At 44.7% G+C, this 20,708-nt stretch overlaps 1 protein-coding gene across 1 annotated transcript in view; it reads right to left on the bottom strand.

Moving 5' to 3' along the window:
* LOC144503445 (X-ray repair cross-complementing protein 5-like) overlaps window positions 1-20,708 on the bottom strand; it is a 292,714-nt gene that overhangs the window by 256,245 nt on the left and 15,761 nt on the right. The window contains exons 2-3 of the mRNA XM_078227765.1: window positions 10,304-10,417; window positions 7,398-7,581 (exon numbers count right to left, since the gene is read on the bottom strand). Coding sequence (XP_078083891.1) covers window positions 7,398-7,581; window positions 10,304-10,417 — 298 coding nt within the window. The remainder of the gene's footprint in view (window positions 1-7,397; window positions 7,582-10,303; window positions 10,418-20,708) is intronic.

The raw sequence follows: 20,708 nt of genomic DNA, 5'->3' as shown, positions 1-20,708 counted from the left end.
TCACATAAATATTTCTGCTTTTTTCCTCCTGAGTCTTTATCATGCGATCCTAGAATCAGAATTTATGTCACACTATTTGTAACTCCCACAGTTGCGTGGACCTGCAGAGTTTCACTGGCTGTCTTGTCTGGAGACAATACACATCTTTTTAGCCTGTCTTGATGCTCTCTCCACTCCCATTGTTTTGTTTCTTAAAGACTGGATTAGTTGTAAGTATTCGCATTCCAACCATTATTCATGTAAATTGAGTCTGTGTCTTATAAGTTCTGTTTGTGAACAGAATTCCCACTCACCTGAAGAAGGGGCTCAGAGCCTCGAAAGCTTGTGTGGCTTTTGCTACCAAATAAACCTGTTGGACTTTAACCTGGTGTTGTTAAACTTCTTACTGTGTTTACCCCAGTCCAACGCCGGCATCTCCACATTTTGATCAGATAGCCAGTTACCTATCCAATCGGCCAACTTTCCCTCTATCCCACACCTCCTTACTTTCATCATAAGCCGACCAAGTTAGGAAGACATGACCTGCCCTGCACAAAGCCATGCTGACTTTCCCTAATTAGGCCATGCTTTTCCAAATGTGCGTAAATCCTCTCCCTAAGAATCTTCTCCAATAGCTTTCCAACCACTGATGTGACAGTCTCTAATTTCTTGGATTATCCTTTTTTCCCTTTCTCGAACAGAGGAACAACATTAGCTACTCGCCAGTCCTCCAGGACCTCCCCAGTAACTAGCGAGGATACAAAGATCTTTGTCAGAGCCTCAGCAATCTCCTCTCTTGCCTCTCTCAATAACCTGGGGTAGATCCCATCAAGCCCTGGGGACTTATCCACCTTAATACTCTTCAAGAGACACAACGCCACTTCTTTCCTGATCTCAAAATGCCCCAGCATATTAGCATGCTGCACACTAATCTCATTATCCTCCATGTCCTTCTCCATGGTGAACACCAATACAAAGTGCTCAATTAGGATCTTGCCCACGTCTGCTGCCTCCAAGCACGAGTTCCCTCCTTTATCCTCGAGTGGTCCTATCCTCTCCCTTATTATCCTCTTGTTTTCAATGTATGTATAAAATGCCTTGGGATTCTCTTTAACCCTATTGCCAAGGCCATTTCATGGCCCCTCCTTGCTCTCCTAATCCCCTGCTTGAGTTCTTCCCTGCTTTCTTTTTATTCCTCATGGACCCTGCCCAATTTTAGCTTCCTAAACCTTACATATGCTTCTTTTCTCCTTTTGACTAAATTCATAACCTCCCTCGTTATCCAAGGGTCCCTTGCCTTACCACCTCTTGCTCTTGTACTCTATGCCCCTAGTAATAATCTTCTTAAACAGGGGTGTTACATTAGCCGTTTTCCAGTCCTCTGGGACCTTTCCTGACAGTAAGAGTTTTAACAACACCAGGTTAAAGTCCAACAGGTTTATTTGGTAGCAAACACCATTAGCTTTCGGAGCGCTGCTCCTTCGTCAGATGGAGTGGAAATGTGCTCTCAAACATGGCACAGAGACACAAAAATCAAGTTACAGAATACTGATTAGAATGCGAATCCCTACAACCAGCCAGATCTTAAAGATACAGACAATGTGGGTGGAGGGAGCATTAAACACACGTTAAAGAGATGTGTATTGTCTCCAGACAGGACAGCCTGCAAGTCCAGGAGGCAAGCTGTGGGGGTTACTGATAATGTGACATAAATCCAACATCCCGGTTTAGGCCGTCCTCATGTGTGCGGAACTTGGCTATCAGTTTCTGCTCAGCGACTCTGCGCTGTCGTGTGTCGTGAAGGCCGCCTTGGAGGACGCTTACCTGAAGATCAGAGGCTGAATGCCCGTGACCGCTGAAGTGCTCCCCCACAAGAAGGGAACAGTCTTGCCTGGTGATTGTCGAGCGGTGTTCATTCATCTGTTGTCGTAGCGTCTGCATGGTTTCCCCAATGTACCATGCCTCGGGACATCCTTTCCTGCAGCGTATCATGTAGACAACGTTGGCCGAGTTGCAAGAGTAGGTACAGTGTACCTGATAGATGGTGTTCTCACGTGAGATGATGGCATCCGTGTCGATGATCCGGCACATCTTGCAGAGGTTGCTGTGGCAGGGTTGTGTGGTGTCGTGGTCACTGTTCTCCTGAAGGCTGAGTAGTTTGCTGCGACAATGGTCTGAGGTTGCGCGGTTGTTTGAAGGCAAGAAGTGGGGGTGTGGGGATGGCCTTGGCGAGATGTTCGTCTTCATCAATGACATGTTGAAGGCTCTGGAGGAGATGCCGTAGCTTCTCCGCTCCAGGGAAGTACTGGATGACGAAGGGTACTCTGTCCACCGTGTCCCGTGTTTGTCTTCTGAGGAGGTTGGTGCGGTTTTTCGCTGTGGCGTGTCGGAACTGTTGATCGATGAGTCGAGCGCCATATCCTGTTCTTATGAGGGCATCTTTCAGCGTCTGTTGCGATCCTCCTCATCCGAGCAGATTCTGTGTATTCGGAGGGCTTGTCCGTAGGGGATGGCTTCTTTAACGTGTTCAGGGTGGAAGCTGGAGAAGTGGAGCATCGTGAGGTTATCCGTGGGCTTGCGGTACAGTGAGGTGCTGAGGTGACCGTCCTTAATGGAGATGCATGTGTCCAAGAATGCAACCGATTCCGGAGAGTAGTCCATGACCATGACACCACACAACTCTGCCACAGCAACCTCTGCAAGACGTGCCGGATCATTGACACAGATGCCATCATCTCACGTGAGAACACCATCTACCAGGTACACGGTACCTACTCTTGCAACTCAGCCAACGTTGTCTACCTGATACGCTGCAGGAAAGGATGTCCCGAGGCATGGTACATTGGGGAAACCATGCAGACGCTACGACAACGGATGAATGAACACCGCTCGACAATCACCAGGCAAGACTGTTCTCTTCCTGTGGGGGAGCACTTCAGCAGTCACGGACATTCAGCCTCTGATCTTCAGGTAAGCGTTCTCCAAGGCGGCCTTCACGACACACGACAGCGCAGAGTCGCTGAGCAGAAACTGATAGCCAAGTTCCGCACACATGAGGACAGCCTAAACCGGGATGTTGGATTTATGTCACATTATCAGTAACCCCCACAGCTTGCCTCCTGGACTTGCAGGCTGTCCTGCCTGGAGACAATACACATCTCTTTAACGTGTGCTTAATGCTCCCTCCACCCACACTGTCTGTATCTTTAAGATCTGGCTGGTTGTAGGGATTCGCATTCTAATCAGCATTCTGTAACTTGATTTTTGTGTCTCTGTGCCCTGTTTGAGAGCACATTTCCACTCCATCTGATGAAGGAGCAGCGCTCCGAAAGCTAATGGTGTTTGCTACCAAATAAACCTGTTGGACTTTAACCTGGTGTGGTTAAAACTCTTACTGTGTTCACCCCAGTCCAACGCCGGCATCTCCACATCATGACCTTTCCTGACTCCAGTGATTCCTGAAAGATCACCACCAATGCCTCCACAATCTCCTCAGCTATCTCCTTCAGAACCCTAAGGTGTATTCCATCCTGTCCGGGTGATTTATCCAACTTCAGACCTTTCAGCTTCCCAAGCATCTTCTCCTTAGTGATGGCCACTTCATTTACCTTTGCTCCCTGACCCTTTTGGAGTTCTCACATGTTACTGGTGTCTTCCACCACGAGGGCTGATACAAAGTACCCATTCAGTTCCTCTGCCATTTCTTTGTCCCTCATTACTACTTCTCCAGCCTCATTTTCCAGCAGTCCAATGTCCAGTCTTGCCTCCCTCCTACCTTTTATATATCAAAAAAACTGTTGTAATCTTCTTTTATATTACTATCTAGTCTACCCTCATATTTCCTCTTCTCCACCCTTATTGTTCTTTTAGTTGTCCTCTGCTCGCTTTTAAAGGCTTCCCAATCCTCTGGCTTCTCACTACTCGTCACCAGACGGTATGCTCTTTCCTTTGCTTTTATGCTAAACCTGATTTCCCTTGTCAGCCATGGTTGTCTTGTCCTCCCCTTAACATGCTTCCTCTTCCTTGGAATGAATTTATGTTGTGCTTTCTGAATTACCCCAAAAACTCCTGCCACTGTTGTTCCACAGTCTTTCCTGTTAGGCTCCCTTTCTAATCAAATCTGGCCAGCTCCTCCCTCATGGCCTTGTAGTTTCCTTTACTCAATTGTAGCATCGTTGTATCCGACTCCAACATCTCCCTAATGTGAGATTATCCACTTTAGTTGCAATAATACAAAGACAGATTATTACTTGAATGGGTGTAAATTGAGAGGTGTCCTTGTGCATCAGTTGTTGAAAGTAAGTGCGCAGGTACAGCAGGCAGTAAAAAAGGCAAATGGTTAGTTGGCCTCCGTAGCGAGAGGATTTGAGTATAGGGATAGGGATGTTTCGCTGCAATTATATAGGGCATTGGTGAGGCCTGGAGTACTGTGTGCAGTTTTGGTGCCCTTATCTGAGGAAGGATGTCCTTGCTATAGAGGGAGTATGGTGAAGGTTTACCAGGCTGATTCCTGGGATGGCAGGTCTGTCATATGAGGAGAGACTAAGTCTGTTAGGATTATGTTCACTGGAGTTTAGAAGAGTGAGAGGGGATCTCATAGAAACTTATAAAATTCTAACAGGCTTAGACAGAGTAGATTCAGCAGGAATATTCCCGATGGTGGGTGAGTCCAGAACTAGGGGTCATAGTTTGAGAATAAGGGGTAAGCCTTTTAGAACTGAGGTGAGGCGAAATTTCTTCTCTCAGAGGGCAGTGAATGTGTGGAATTCACTACAGAAAGTAGTTGAGGCCAAAACGACTGATTTCAAGAAGAAATTAGATATAGCTCTTGGGGCTAAAGGGAGGAAGGGATATGGGGGGGATCAAGATATTGAATCTGATGATCTGCCATGATCAAAATGAATAGTGGAGCAGGCTCAAAGGGCCAAATGGCCTACTCCAGCTTCTAGTTTCTATGTTTCAAGTGCAACTAAGGGTGAGCAATAAATGTTGGCATTGCCAGCAATACCTATATCCCATGAAATAATGAAAAAAATAAAAAAAATTGTATCTTTCCTTTCTACCTTGTCTGTCTGGAAATGAGGAGTTCAAAATGACTTGCATGTTATGGCATTTTTCATAACCATGATGCTTGCTAGCTAATAAGAACATAAGAACATAAGAAATAGGAGCAGGAGCAGGCCATCTAGCCCCTCGAGCCTGCCCCGCCATTCAATAAGATCATGGCTGATCTGAAGTGGATCAGTTCCACTTACCCGCCTGATCCCTATAACCCCTAATTCCCTTACCGATCAGGAATCCATCTGTCCGTGATTTAAACATATTCAACGAGGTAGCCTCCACCACTTCAGTAGGCAGAGAATTCCAGAGATTCACCACCCTCTGAGAGAAGAAGTTCCTCCTCAACTCTGTCCTAAACTGACCCCCCTTTATTGTGAGGCTGTGCCCTCTAGTTCTAGTTTCCTTTCTAAGTGGAAAGAATCTCTCCACCTCTACACTATCCAGCCCCTTCACTATCTTATAGGTTTCTATAAGATCCCCCCTCGACCTTCTAAATTCCAACAAGTACAAACCCAATCTGCTCAGTCTCTCCTCATAATCATAGAATCATAGAATCATAGAAACCCTACAGTGCAGAAGGAGGCCATTCGGCCCATCGAGTCTGCACCGACCACTATCCCACCCAGGCCCTATCCCCACATATTTTACCTGCTAATCCCTCTAACCTACACATCCCAGGACTCTAAGGGGCAATTTTTTAACCTGGCCAATCAACCTAACCCGCACATCAACACCCCTCATCTCTGGTATCAACCTGGTGAACCTTCTCTGCACTCCCTCCAAGGCCAATATATCCTTCCGTAAATAAGGGGACCAATACTGCACACAGTATTCCAGCTGCGGCCTCACCAATGCCCTGTACAGATGCAGCAAGACATCTCTGCTTTTATATTCTATCTCCCTTGCGATATAGGCCAACATCCCATTTGCCTTCTTGATCACATGTACATTTGAGGTGTAATCACATGGTAGTTTGAGAAATGCGGCAGCCATGTTGCACACGAAAAGCTCCACAAACAGTAATGCTATAATGGCCAGATAACTAGTTTTTGTGTTGCTGATTAAAGGATAAATACTGGTCAAAACACCGGAGTTAGTTCCCCTGCTCTTCTTCGAAATAGTATCATGGGTCTTTTACATTCACCAGAGAGAGCAGATGGGACTTTGGTTTAATGTCTCATACAGATTACCCTCTAACAGTGCAGCGCTGGTATCAGCCTTGATTTCTATTAAGTCCTGAAGTAGAACTTGAACCCTCAATCTTCTAACTCAGAGGCAAAAATGCTGCCATGGCTGTCAAAAAGGATATCATGACCAGCGTAATGGTCACTCTAGAAAATCATGAGGTAATTATTTAATATTTCTTCTATTTGGCTGACATTACCTGTGAGTTTATTTTAATAGCCCTATCGTTATCTTAATTTTCCTTTTGTTGTTTATGTTTCTGCGGAATATTTTATTTCTTTTATATTTCTTATTAATTTTATTTCAATTTCCTTTGCCTTGTTGTTTGTTTCAGCTATTTTTCCCAGCCGTTTTTTACTCCCTTTGTCATCCTCTTCTTTATTGTCGTATATATTTAGTGTGTGCCTTTTTCTTTACCTTCAATTTTCTCTCAACTGCTTCCATGGTATTTTTGATTGTCTTTTGGAATATATTTTTCCTAAACTCTGTAAATCACTGGCTAAATACCTTTGACTGCTGTTTTCCTTTAGTTTCTCAATAACATTTTCAACTTACTTTCCCAAAGTCACATTCTTAAAATCAGCTTTTCTTTCAATATTCCTGTATTAATTCATCTCTTGTTGTATTTCTTATGTAATAAATAGGAAAGCTGTAATGCAGTAACACCTCTATCCCCTTTTATCTACTTCACTGTACAAAAAATCTTCCATGATTATTATCCTACTTTTATAGGTTTGCCAAGACACTTATCCCTCCACTTCCCTTTCACTATTGGGTAGTCTGTGATATGCTTAAAGTTTATTTATTAGTGTCCCAACTAGGCCTACATTGCAATGAAGTTACTGTGAAAATCCCCTAGTCGCCACACTCCGGCATCTGTTTGCAAACACTGAGGGAGAATTTAGCATGGCCAATGCACCTAACCAGCACATCTTTTGGACTGTGGGAGGAAACCAGAGCACCCGGAGGAAACCCACGCAGATACGGGGAGAAACTGCAAACTCCCCACAGACTCATGTGACCCAAGCCAGGATTCGAACCTGGGTCCCTGGGGCTGTGATGCAGCAGTGCTAACCACTGTGCCAGCCGCTGTCGATTTTCTCAACAATAATTATCTGGCTATCTTTATGCTAACAGTTATAATCTTCAGGCAGCTGTTATTAAAAGGATACAATCAGCTTGATGGTCACTTGCCCTGATGCCGTTCTGAATATCTTCCAGGAAATCGAAATCAGGAATCATCAGGTTTCTGTGCACAGTAATGTTCTGGTATTGGTCTGATGTAGCAAGGGGGTTAGAAGTTCCATCAGTCCCAAACAGGACTAAGGCTGTCTCATCTTTAGTCTCAGCAAATACCTACATCATAAAACCACACAAAAGACTAGTCAAGACTATAAATCATTCAGAAGAGCAGCAACTTTTATTGGTATTACTTTATTAATCCACTATTTCCAAGTTATCTCAGTTGGATTCACCCAATTAGGTTAATAGAGAAATGGTTGGAAAGTAGAAGGACTCACTGGAGTAGTTAACTACATACCTGAATGTGATCTAAATTTAGGACATCAAGGGGCGATATTTCAATTTGTTAATATCAGTTTTGGGGTAAAAACCAATTCCTAAAAGGATTGTGAAAGACTGTACAAGAATAAAATTAAGCCAGGAAAATAGGCATGTCGGTAGCTGATGTAATTCAATACAGAAAAATGTCAAGTAATAAACCTGGGGACAGAAAATAAGAGGAAACAAGTAATTAAATAGAAACATAGAAAACAGGTGCAGGAGTAGGCCATTCAGCCCTTCGTGCCTGCACCACCATTCAATATGATCATGGCTGATCATGCACTTTCAGTATCCCACTCCCACAAACTGAGACCGTTTATGTGGAGATTTGTTATTAAAGGTGGCACTGCAAACAAATTAACAATAAAAACAAAAAAGCATTTTTTAAATCTGGAGGCACAGAATACAAATATCATTATATAAACATAGAAAACAGGAATATAAATAGGTCATTTGTCCGTTCGAGCCTATTCTGCAATTCAATGTAATCATAGCTGATCATCTATTTCAATGCCATATTGCCATGTTCTCCCCATACGCCTCACAACATTTAAGAAGCATTTAGATAAGTACTTGAAATGCCATTACATACAAAGCATTGGACAATGCAATTAGAATAGTTAGGTGCTTGATAGCAGAGTCAGCATGAAAGGGAAATCACGTATGACTAATTTATTAGAATTTTTCGAGGAAGTCTAAACCAGAGTGGATAGAGGGAAACCAGCAGATGTGTTGTATTAGGGCTTCCCAAAGGCATTCAACAAGGTACCTCACAAAAGGTTAAATCATAAGATAAGAGCCCATGGTGTTGAAGGTTGAAATGTTGAAGGGCGGAAATGTCTGCTATGAGAGGACACAGATTTAAGGTGCTGGGGGGTAGGTACAGGGGAGATGTTAGGGGTAAGCTTTTCACACAGAGGGTGGTGGGCGAGTGGAATCGGCTGCCGTCAGTGGTGGTGGAGGCGAACTCAATAGGGTCTTTTAAGAGACTCCTGGATGAGTACATGGAGCTTAATAGGATGGAGGGTTATAGGTAGGTCTAGAAGGTAGGGATGTGTTCGGCACAATTTGTGGGCCGAAGGGCCTGTTTGTGCTGTAGTTTTTCTATGTTCTATGACTCTATGATCGGCACTGGCTCGAAGGGCCAAAGAGCCTGCTCCTGTGCTGTGCTTTTCTTTATTCTTTGTTCAGAACTAGGAAGCACTGTTTTAAATTAGAGCTTGCCCTTTATGACAGAGATTAGGAGGATTTTTTTCCTCTGAAAGTTGTGAGATTTTGGAACTCTCTGCCTCAGGACACAGTGGAGGGGGAGTCATTGAATTTTTTTAAGGCAAAGGTAATATTTTTGTTAGGCAAGGGAATCACTTATCTTGGTAGATTGTGGAATGTGGAATTCCGAACAGAAACAGATCAGCCATGATCTTATCAAATAGCAGAGTAGGCTCGAGGAATCAAATGCCTACTTATGTCCCTATTTTGTATATTCTTATGTATATATGGGGAAAAAGCAGGGAAGAACAAAAATAGAATAGTTCTCCCAATGATGGCTTCCTTCTTACTGTGTCATTCTAAAACTTCCACTCTTGACAGAGAGACAACTTACTACTCGTTTATTACTAGCATTTCCAACAAGTAATGAATGGGAGTTCAGCCATTACCCTTTTAATTTTACCTCCCGACAAAGAACAAAGAAAATTACAGCACAGGAACAGGTCCTTCGGCCCTCCAAGCCTGCATTGACCATGCTGCCCGACTTAACTAAAACCCCCTACCCTTCTGGGGACCATGTCCCTCTATTCCCATCCTATTTATGTACTTGTCAAGACGCCCCTTAAAAGTCACTACCGTATCCGCTTCCACTACCTCCCCGGGCAACGAGTTCCAGGCACCCACTACTCTCTGCGTAAAAAATCTGCCTCGAACATCTCCTTTAAACCTTACCCCTCACACCTTAAACCCTATGCCCCCTCGTAATTGACTCTTTCACCCTGGGAAAAACTTTTGACTATCCACTCTGTCCATGCCTCTCATAATCTTGTAGACTTCTATCAGATCTCCCCTCAACCTCTGTCGCTCCAGTGAGAACAACCTCTCCTCATAGCTAATGCCCTCCATACCAGGCAACATCCTGGTAAATCTTTTCTGTACTCTCTCCAAAGCCTCCACATCCTTCTGGTAGTGTGGCGACCAGAATTGAACACTATATTCCAAGTGCGGCCTAACTAAGGTTCTATAAAGCTGCAACATGACTTGCCAATTTTTAAACTCAATACCCCAGCCAATGAAGGCAAGCATGCCATATGCCTTCTTGACTACCTTCTCTACCTGCATTGTCACTTTCAGTGACCTGTGAATCTGTACACCCAGGTCCCTTTGCCTATCAATACTCTTAAGGGTTCTGCCATTTACTGTATATTTCGTATCTGTATTAGACCTACAAATCATTGTTTTCAGGAACAGTAGGAAAATTGCACATAGAGCAGAGTATATTTATACAAGGAGTAAAACGTGTTACCTGACGTTGAACAAACATCAGCACAACTTTCTGTGCTTGTTCAAATGGAGTGTCCCCTCCCAGAGGTGAGTGGCTTGTTGTACAGCCCACATCCCAGCACAGGACAATGGCACTCTGCAGGAACAGCAATCGCAAAAACAGTGTCATCGGTTTTGATTACAAAACTAAACAAAATTAACAGCTAGCCATTTAAAGTTAAAGTTTATTTATTAGTCACAAGTAAGGCTTACATTAACACTGCAATGAAGTTACTGTGAAATTTCCCCAGTCGCCCCATTCCGGCGCCTGTTCAGGTCAATGCACCTAACCAGCACATCTTTCAGAATATGGGAGGAAACCGGAGCACCCGGAGGAAACCCACGCAGACATGGGGAGAACATGTAAACTCCACACAGACAGTGGCCCAAGCCGGGAATTGCGCTTTGAGGCAGCAGTGCTAACCACTGTGCCACCCATTTGATAGTACAGAACTTGTAATAGATCGCCCAACCATTTGTTCAATTTGTGCTGTGCAAAACAAGTCACTGATAAGATAGGGTGTAAAGGGACATCACTTTTGAGTCTTGGGAGCCCATACATACGCAGATGCAGCAAACCATGAGGCTCACACTGTATATCGCACAAACTCAGGAACGACCAAAGGCCATCACTTTCAGCCCTGAACATTACCCAGTCTACCTCAGATTAACCTGGAAAGACAAGGTATCTCAAACATTTGAGCAACAGTGGACCTAGCTGTTTCATGCTACTGCTATACAGTAGCAACACAAATCGAATTTGCCACTAACAGGATGCTGTCATAAAGCCAAAAAGACGTCCTGCCTATGAAACAATGAGTAATGTGAAACATTTATTTCAGTGCTTGTGTGATAATAAATATGTAGGCCGTATGTCCCAAAGACTAGTGGATTGTATCAAACAGCATGTCCTTCAACTGTTCGCAATAGGTATGGTAGAGACCATACCCAACCCAACCAGCCCATGCTTGTAAAACTCAAAACAGTGTCCAATATTGAATGTAATTCTGCAATTGGACAACACGTGCTACATTTGATTTGATTTATTGTCACATGTATTGGTATACAGTGAAAAATATTGTTTCTTGCGCATTATACAGACAAAGCATATTATTCATAGAGAAGGAAAGGAGAGAGTGCAGAATGTAGTGTTACAGTCATAGCTAGTGTGTAGAGAAAGATCAACTTAATCCAAGGTAGGTCCATTCAAAAGTCTGATGGCAGCAGGAAAAAAGCTGTTTATGAGTCGGGTAGTATGTGTCCTCAGACTTTTTCCCAACAGAAGAAGGTGGAAGAAAGAATGTCCAGGGTGCGTGGGGTCCTTAATTATGCTGGTTGCTTTTCCGAGGCAGCGGGAAGTGTAGACAGTGTCAATGGGTGGGAGGCTGGTTTGAGTGATGGACTGAGCTTCATTCACAATCCTTTGTAGTTTCTTGCGGTCTTGGGCGGGGCAGGAGCCATACCAAGCCGTGATACAACCAGAAAGAATGCTTTCTATGGTGCATTTGTAAAAGTTGGTGAGACTCGAAGCAGACACACCAAATTTCCCTAGTCTTCTGAGAAAGTAGAGATGTTGGTGGGCTTTCTTAACTGTACTGTCGGCATGTGGGGACCAGGACAGGTTGTTGGTGATCTGGACACCTAAAAACATAGAACATAGAACAGTACAGCACAGAACAGGCCCTTCGGCCCACGATGTTGTGCCGAGCTTTATCTGAAACCAAGATCAAGTTATCCCACTCCCTATCATCCTGGTGTGCTCCATGTGCCTATCCAATAACCGCTTAAATGTTCCTAAAGTGTCTGACTCCACTATCACTGCAGGCAGTCCATTCCACACCCCAACCACTCTCTGCATAAAGAACCTACCTCTGATATCCTTCCTATATCTCCCACCATGAACCCTATAGTTATGCCCCCTAGTAATAGCTCCATCCACCCGAGGAAATAGTCTTTGAACGTTCACTCTATCTATCCCCTTCATCATTTTATAAACCTCTATTAAGTCTCCCCTCAGCCTCCTCCGCTCCAGAGAGAACAGCCCTAGCTCCCTCAACCTTTCCTCATAAGACCTACCCTCCAAACCAGGCAGCATCCTGGTAAATCTCCTCTGCACTCTTTCCAGCGCTTCCACATCCTTCTTATAGTGAGGTGACCAGAACTGCACACAATATTCCAAATGTGGTCTCACCAAGACCCTGTACAGCTGCAGCATAACCCCACGGCTCTTAAACTCCAACCCCCTGTTAATAAAAGCTAACACACTATAGGCCTTCTTCACAGCTCTATCCACTTGAGTGGCAACCTTTAGAGATCTGAGGATATGGACCCCAAGATCTCTCTGTTCCTCCACAGTCTTCAGACCCTGTAATCCACATTTAAATTAGTCCTACCAAAATGAATCACCTCACATTTATCAGGGTTAAACTCCATTTGCCATTTTTCAGCCCAGCTGTGCATCCTATCTATGTCTCTTTGCAGCCTACAACAGCCCTCCACCTCATCCACTACTCCACCAATCTTGATGTCATCAGCAAATTTACTGATCCACCCTTCAGCCCCCTCCTCTAAGTCATTAATAAAAATCACAAAGAGCAGAGGACCAAGCACTGATCCCTGTGGCACTCCGCTAGCAACCTGCCTCCAGTCCAAAGATTTTCCATCCACCACCACCCTCTGTCTTCGATCAGATAGCCAGTTACCTATCCAATCGGCCAACTTTCCCTCTATCCCACACCTCCTTACTTTCATCATAAGCCGACCATGGGGGACCTTATCAAACGCCTTACTAAAATCCATGTATATGACATCAGCTGCCCTACCTTCATCAACACACTTAGTTACCTCCTCAAAAAATTCTATCAAATTTGTGAGGCACGACTTGCCCTTCACGAATCCGTGCTGACTATCACGGATTAATCCGCATCTTTCTAAATGGTCGTAAATCCCATCTCTAAGGACCTTTTCCATCAATTTACCAAACACCGGAGTAAGACTAACCAGTCTATAATTACCAGGGTCATTTCTATTCCCTTTATTAAACAGAGGAACAACATTCGCCACTCTCCAGTCCTCTGGCACCATCCCCGTGGACAGTGAGGACCCAAAGATCAAAGCCAAAGGCTCTGCAATCTCATCCCTTGCCTCCCAAAGAATCCTAGGATATATTTCATCAGGCCCAGGGGACTTGTCGACCTTCAGTTTATTCAAAACTGCCAGTACAACCTCCTTCCGAACAACTATTTCCTCCAGCCTATTAGCCTGTAACACCTTCTCTTCCTCAAAAACATGGCCCTTCTCCTTGGTGAACACTGAAGAAAAGTATTCATTCATCACCTCGCCTATCTCTACTGACTCCATACACAAGTTCCCACTACTGTCCTTGACCGGCCCTAACCTCACCCTGGTCATTCTTTTATTCCTCACATAAGAGTAAAAAGCCTTGGGGTTTTCCTTGATCTGACCCGCCAAGGCCTTCTCATGTCTCCTCCTAGCTCTCCTAAGCCCCTTTTTCAGCTCATAAAGCTGAAAAATAAAGCTCTTGACCATTTCTACTTAGTCCTTGTTGATGTAGACAGGGCATGCCCTCCACTACACTTCCTGAAGTTGATGACTATCTCCTTTGTTTTGTGGACTTTGAGGGAGAGATTATTGTTGTCAAACCGGTTCACCAGATTCTATTTTTTTTGTGTCATGCGTTCTAAAAATTACATTAACAACCAATTTATGATTATCAGTCGGCTCATAGTGAGCTGTGTTTGCACATACTAGAAGCTAAACATTTGTTAATACTCAAGAGTCCTGTTCTTTGCAGACAGAAATAACATGCACACACATTGTGTCTCTTTCAGTTAAACAAAATAAGTGATAACCATTTGCTGGCTCATTCCTCAGGCCAATGCCTTGACCAATTCTTTTGAGTTTAAATAGTTAAAATAAATTAAACAAACTGAGGGACAAAACAAAAGGGGTAGCCCCTTAAAGGGGAACCGCCTTTGATGATACCGTGCCTTTCAGAAATATATTGATATCATGTTTCTTGTAAGAAGCAGTGTTTTGTTGCAAGGAGTTGATTTGTCTGAAAAAAAACATACAGCTCCAAGCAGACACTGCAGAATAATACCTCATTTTAGCTAACGGTGTGTTTGGCTAACCAGAGGTAACGTATTTGTGTTTACTTGGGTTCCCCTTTGGGTTTCAGAGTAGAGTTTTGATTAGATTGATTGAAAGGGACTGGGTCATGTGCTAATGGGAGGAGACAAGCTTGCAGGAAAGATACACAGCTTCTCTTTCATTTCAAAACAAGCAGTTCCTGCCTGGTTCTGAAACATAGAAACATAGAAGGTAGGAGGAGGAGGAGGCCATTTGGCCCTTCGAATCTGCTCCACCATTCATTACAATCATGGCTGATCGCCCAACTCAATAGCCTAATCCTACTTTCTCCCCAGAACCTTTGATCCCATTCGCCCCACGTGCTATATCTAGCCACTTCTTGAATACATTCAATGTTTTGGCATCAACTACTTCCTGTGGTAATGAATTCCACAGGCTCACCACTCTTTGGGTGAAGAAATGTCTCCTCACCACCATCCTAAACGGTCTACGCTGAATCTTCAGACTGTGACCTCTGGTTCTGGACTCCCCCACCATCGGGAACATCTCCCCTGCATCTATGCTATCTAGACCTGTTAGAATTTTATAAGTCTCTATGAGATCCCCCCTCATTCATCTGAACTCCAGTGAAAACAATCCTAAACTAGTCAATCTCTCCTCATACATCAGTCCTGCCATCCCTGGAATCAGCCTGGTAAACCTTTGCTGCACTCTCTCGAGAGCAAGAACATCCTTCCTCAGAGAAGGAGACCAAATCTGCACACAATACTCTAGCTGTGGCCTCACCAAGGCCCTGTACAGCTGCAACAACACATCTCTGCTCCTGTACTCGAAACCTCTCGCAATGGAGGCCAATATGCCATTTGCCTTCTTTACTGCCTGCTGCACCTGCATGCTTACCTTCAGTGACTGGTGCACAAGGACACCCAGGTCCCGCTACACACTCCCCTCTCCCACTTTACAGCCATTCAGGTAGTAAACTGCCTTCTTGTTTTTGCTTCCAAAGTGAATAACCTCACACTTATCCAAATTATACTGAATGTGCCATTGATTAGCCCACCCACCCAACCTATCCAGATCATTATGAAAGATCTCTGCATCCTCGTCACAGTTCACCCTCCCACCCCACTTGGTATTATCTGTAAACATTGAGATGTTACATTTTATTCTCTCATCCAAATCTAGTTGAAATTAGATAGGCAGGAGGATGGGAACCTATGGGGAAATTCAGAGTGAGGAGGAGAAAAACTGGCATTGGGAAGTAGGCGTGTATTAACTGATAAGGAGAATATATCTGATAGTATTACAGAATCATCCAGTGCAGAAGAGGTACTTCGGCCATTGAGTCTGCACTGACAGGTGAACCACCTGACCTGTCTACCGTTTATCAGCACTTGACCCAGAGCCCTGAATGTTATGGGGTGTCAAGTGCTCATCCAGGTACTTTTTAAAGGATGGGACGCAACCTACCTCTACCACCCTCAACAGGTACCGCATTCTACAGCATCACCAGGAGGCTAAGGAAATTCGGCATGTCTGCTACAACTTTCACTAACTTTTATAGATGCATAATAGAAAGCATTCTTTCTGGTTGTATCACAACTTGGTATGACTCCTGCTCTGCCCAAGACCGCAAGAAACGACAAAAGGTCTTGGATTATTTTCAATGGAGCGTCATGAATGAGAGGGAACCTGATAGAGGTTTACAAGATTATGACAGGCTTGGATAGAGTGGATAGTCAGAGTCTTTTTCCCAGGGTCGAAGGGTCAATTACTGGGGGGGCATGGGTTGAGAGCGAGAGGGGGAAAGTTCACACAGAGGGTGGTGAATGCCTGGAATGCACTGCCAGAGGAGGTGGTGGAAGCAGATTCTACAACAACGTACAAGAGGCAAGGAATAGAAGGTATGGACCACGTTGAGGCAAGAAAATATTAGATTAGAGGCATCTGTGTCGGCACAAATTTGGTGGGCCAAAGGACCTGTTCCTGTGCTGTACTATTCTTTGTTCTTTGGGTCGTGAACAAAGCCCAGCCCATCACACGAACCAGCCTCCCATCCCATCTATCCATGCCCTTGTCCATATCTCTTTATTCCTTGCATAGACATGTACTTATCTAAAAGCCCCTTAAATGGCCCTATTGTACATTCCTGCACCCCCACCCCTGCAGTGCGTTCCGGACACCTATCACTCTCTGTGTAAAAAACTTGCCCCTCACATCTCCTTGAATTTTCCCCCTCTAGGGGGCTATACTGGACTAGTACTGGGGAACGAGCCCGGTCAGGTCTTCAAAGTTTCGGTAGGGGAACATGTGGCAAATAGTGACCACAATTCTGTTAGCTTTAGGATAGTGATGGAAAAGGATGAGTGGTGTCCCAAGGGTAAGGTGTTGGATTGGGGGGAAGGCTAACTTTAGTGGGATTAGGCAGAAATTGGCAGCTCTTTATTGGGAGAGGCTGTTTGAGGGTAAATCCACATCAGGCATTTGGGAGTCTTCTGAGGAACAGTTGTTAGGGCTACAGGATAAGCATATGCCTGTAAAAAAGGATAGGAAGGGTAGGATTTGAGAACCGTGGATAACCAGGGAAATTGAGGGATTGGTCAAAAAGAAAAGAGTGGCATAAGTTAGGTCCAGGCATCTAAAAATGAAGGGAGCTCTGGAGGAATACAAAGAAAGTAGGAAAGAACTCAAACGAGGAATTAGAAGGGCAAAAAGGGGTCACGAAATGTCCTTGGCAGACAGGATTGAGGAGAATCCCAAGGCATTTTATTCATACGTTAGGAACAAAAGAGTTGTCAGAGAAAAAAATCGGACCTCTCAGGGACAAAAGTGGGGAATTATGCTTAGAGCCCAAAGAAGTAGGGGAGATTCTAAATGAATACTTTGCGTCGGTATTCACAAAAGAGAGGGATGTGTTGACTGGGAGTGTCTCGGAGGGGAGTGTTGACCCGTTAGAGAAAATCTCCATTACAAGGGAAGAAGTGTTAGGTTTTTTAGGGAATATAAAGACTGACAAATCCCCAGGGCCTGATGGAATCTATCCAAGGCTGCTCAGGGAGACGAGAGATGAAATCGCTGGGCCTCTGACGCAAATCTTTGTCTCGTCACTGGACACAGATGAGGTCCCAGAGGATTGGAGGATAGCGAATGTGGTCCCGTTATTTAAGAAGGGTAGGAAGGATAACCCGGGAAATTATAGGCCGGTGAGCTTGACGTCCATGGTAGGGAAGTTGTTGGAGAGGATTCTTAGAGATAGGATGTATGCGCATTTAGAAAGGAATAAACTCATTAACGATAGTCAGCATGGTTTTGTGAGAGGGAGGTCATGCCTCACTAACCTGGTGGAGTTTTTTGAAGAAGTGACCAGAATGGTTGATGAGGGAAGAGCCATGGATGTCGTCTATATGGACTTCAGTAAAGCGTTTGACAAAGTCCCTCATGGTAGGTTGGTGCAAAAGGTTGGATCTCATGGGATAAAGGGGGAGGTGGCTAGATGGGTGGAGAACTGGCTTGGTCACAGAAAGACTGTAAGAAGTTTAACAACACCAGGTTAAAGTCTATATGGACTTCAGTAAAGCGTTTGGGACTTTAACCTGGTGTTGTTAAACCTCTTACAGTGTTTACCCCAGTCCAACGCCGGCATCTCCACATCATGACTACCTTGGTCACAGAAGACAGAGGGTGGTAGTGGAAGGGTCTTTTTCCGGCTGGATGCCTGTGACTAGTGGTGTACCGCAGGGCTCTGTATTGGGACCTCTGCTGTTTGTGATTTATATAAACGATCTGGAAGAAGGTGTAACTGGGGTGATCAGTAAGTCTGCGGACGACACGAAAATGGCTGGACTTGCAGATAGTGAGGAACATTGTCAGAGGCTACAGAAGGATATAGATAGGCTGGGAATTTGGGCAAAGAAATGGCAGATGGAGTTCAATCCAGATAAATGCGAAGTGATGCATTTTGGTAGAACTAACGTTGGGGGGAGCTATATGATAAATGGCAGAACCATAAAGGGTGTAGATACACAGAGGGACCTGGGTGTGCAAGTGCACAGATCCTTGAAGGTGACGTCACAGGTGGAGAAGATAGTGAATAAGGCATATGGCATGCTTGCTTTTATAGGACAGGGCATAGAGTATAAAAGTTGGGGTCTGATGTTGCAGTTGTATAGAACGTTGGTTCGGCCGCATTTGGAATACTGCGCCCAGTTCTGGTCGCCACACTACCAGAAGGATGTGGAGGCTTTAAAGAGAGTGCAGAGGTGGTTTACCAGGATGTTGCCTGGTATGGAAGGGCTTAGTTATGAGGAGAGATTGGGTAAACTGGGGTTGTTCTCACTGGAAAGACGGAGGGTGAGGAGTGACCTAATAGAGGTGTATAAAATTATGAAAGGCATAGATAGGGTGAACGGTGGGAAGCTTTTTCCCAGATCGGTGGTGACGTTCACGAGGGGTCATAGGTTCAAGGTGAGGCGGGGGGGGGGGTTTCACACGGATATCAGAAGGACATATTTTACACAGAGGGTGGTGGGGGCCTGGAATGCGCTGCCGGGCAAGGTAGTGGAGGCGGACACTGGGAACGTTTAAGACTTATCTAGAACGGAGTGGGAATGGAGGGATACAAAAGAATGGTCTAGTTTGGACCAGGGAGCGGCGTGGGCTTGGAGGGCCGAAGGGCCTGTTCCTGTGCTGTATTGTTCTTTGTTAAGTAGATGCCCTCTAGTATTTGACATTTCAATTCTGGAGAAGAAATTCTGACTGCCAACCCTATCTGTGCCCCTCATAATTTTATAGACTTCTATCAGGTCTCCCCTCAGCCTCGCCATTCCAAAGAAAACAACCCTAATTTGTCCAGCCTTGCCTTAAAGCTCATACCCTATAATCCAGGCAGCATCCTGGTCAACCCCTTGTGCACCCTCTCCAAAGCCTCCACATCCTTCCTGTAGCATGGCGACCAGAATAATGCAATACTCTAAGTGCAACCTAACCAAAGTTTTATAAAGCTGCAATATGACATCCTGGCTCTTGTACTCAATGCCCTGACCAACAAATCCCTCTGTACATCAATGCCGTTCAGGGTCCAGCCACTAACTGTATACTTACACTTAACATTTGATCTCCCAAAGTGCAGCACCTCACACTTGTTCAGGGAGATACTGAATACCTCTCAATTAAAGTATATTTCTGAGAGGAAGAGGAATTGTAAAAGGAAGAAAAACATTCTACGGCTAGACAAGAAAGTCTACATGGACTTCAGTAAGGCCTTTGACAAGGTCCCTCATGACAGACTGGTGCAGAAGGTGAAGTTGCATGGGATCAGAGGTGAGCTGGCAAGGTGGATACAAAACTGGTTCGGTCAAAGAAGTCACGATGTGGAGATGCCGGCGTTGGACTGGGGTAAATACAGTAAGAGTTTTAACAACACCAGGTTAAAGTCCAACAGGGTTATTTGGTAGCAAATGCCATTAGCTTTCGGAGCACTGCTCCTTCATCAGATGGAGTGGATATCTCTAAATTCGGCCTCACCAATGCCTTATATAACCTTACCATAACACTCCAGCCTTTATACTCGATACTCCGATTTATAAAGGCCAATGTACCAAAGGCACTCTTTATGACCCTATCCACCTGTGACGTCACTTTTAGGGAATTCTGTACCTGTATTCCCAGATCCCTTTGTTCAACTGCACTCTTCAGAGTCACTTGATTGGCACATCTACAAACATTCAATCCCTCCACCACCGACATTCAGTAGCAGCAGTGTATACTATCTACAAGATGCACTGCAGCAATTCACCAAAGATCCTTAGGCAGCACCTTCCAAACCCACGACCACTTCCATCTAGAACGACAAAGGCAGCAGATAAATGGGAACACCACCACCTGCAAGTTCCCCTCCAAGCCACTCACCATCCTGACTTGGAAATATATCGCCGTTCCTTCGCACTCGCTGGGTCAAAATCCTGGAATTCCCTCCCTAACAGCATTGTGGGTCAACCCACAGAACATGGACTGCAGCAATTCAAGGCGACAGCTCACCAGCACCTTCTCGAGGGCAACTAGGGGGATGGGCAATAAATGCTGGCCAGCCAGCGGCGCCCGTGTTCCACGAATGAATTTTTAAAAATGCAGTTCCTCTGCATATTAGTACTTCTCCAGCCTCATTTTCCAGTGGTCCAATGGCTATTTTTGCCTCTCTCTTATCTTTTATATATTGAAAAAAACTCTTTCAATTGGGACTAGCTTAGGGGTTTTTAAAAAAAAGGGCGGCATAGACA

This window comes from Mustelus asterias, chromosome 14 (genome assembly GCF_964213995.1).
Source record: "Mustelus asterias chromosome 14, sMusAst1.hap1.1, whole genome shotgun sequence".
Lineage (NCBI taxonomy): Eukaryota > Metazoa > Chordata > Chondrichthyes > Carcharhiniformes > Triakidae > Mustelus > Mustelus asterias.
This window is presented reverse-complemented; position numbering and strand designations above follow the sequence as displayed.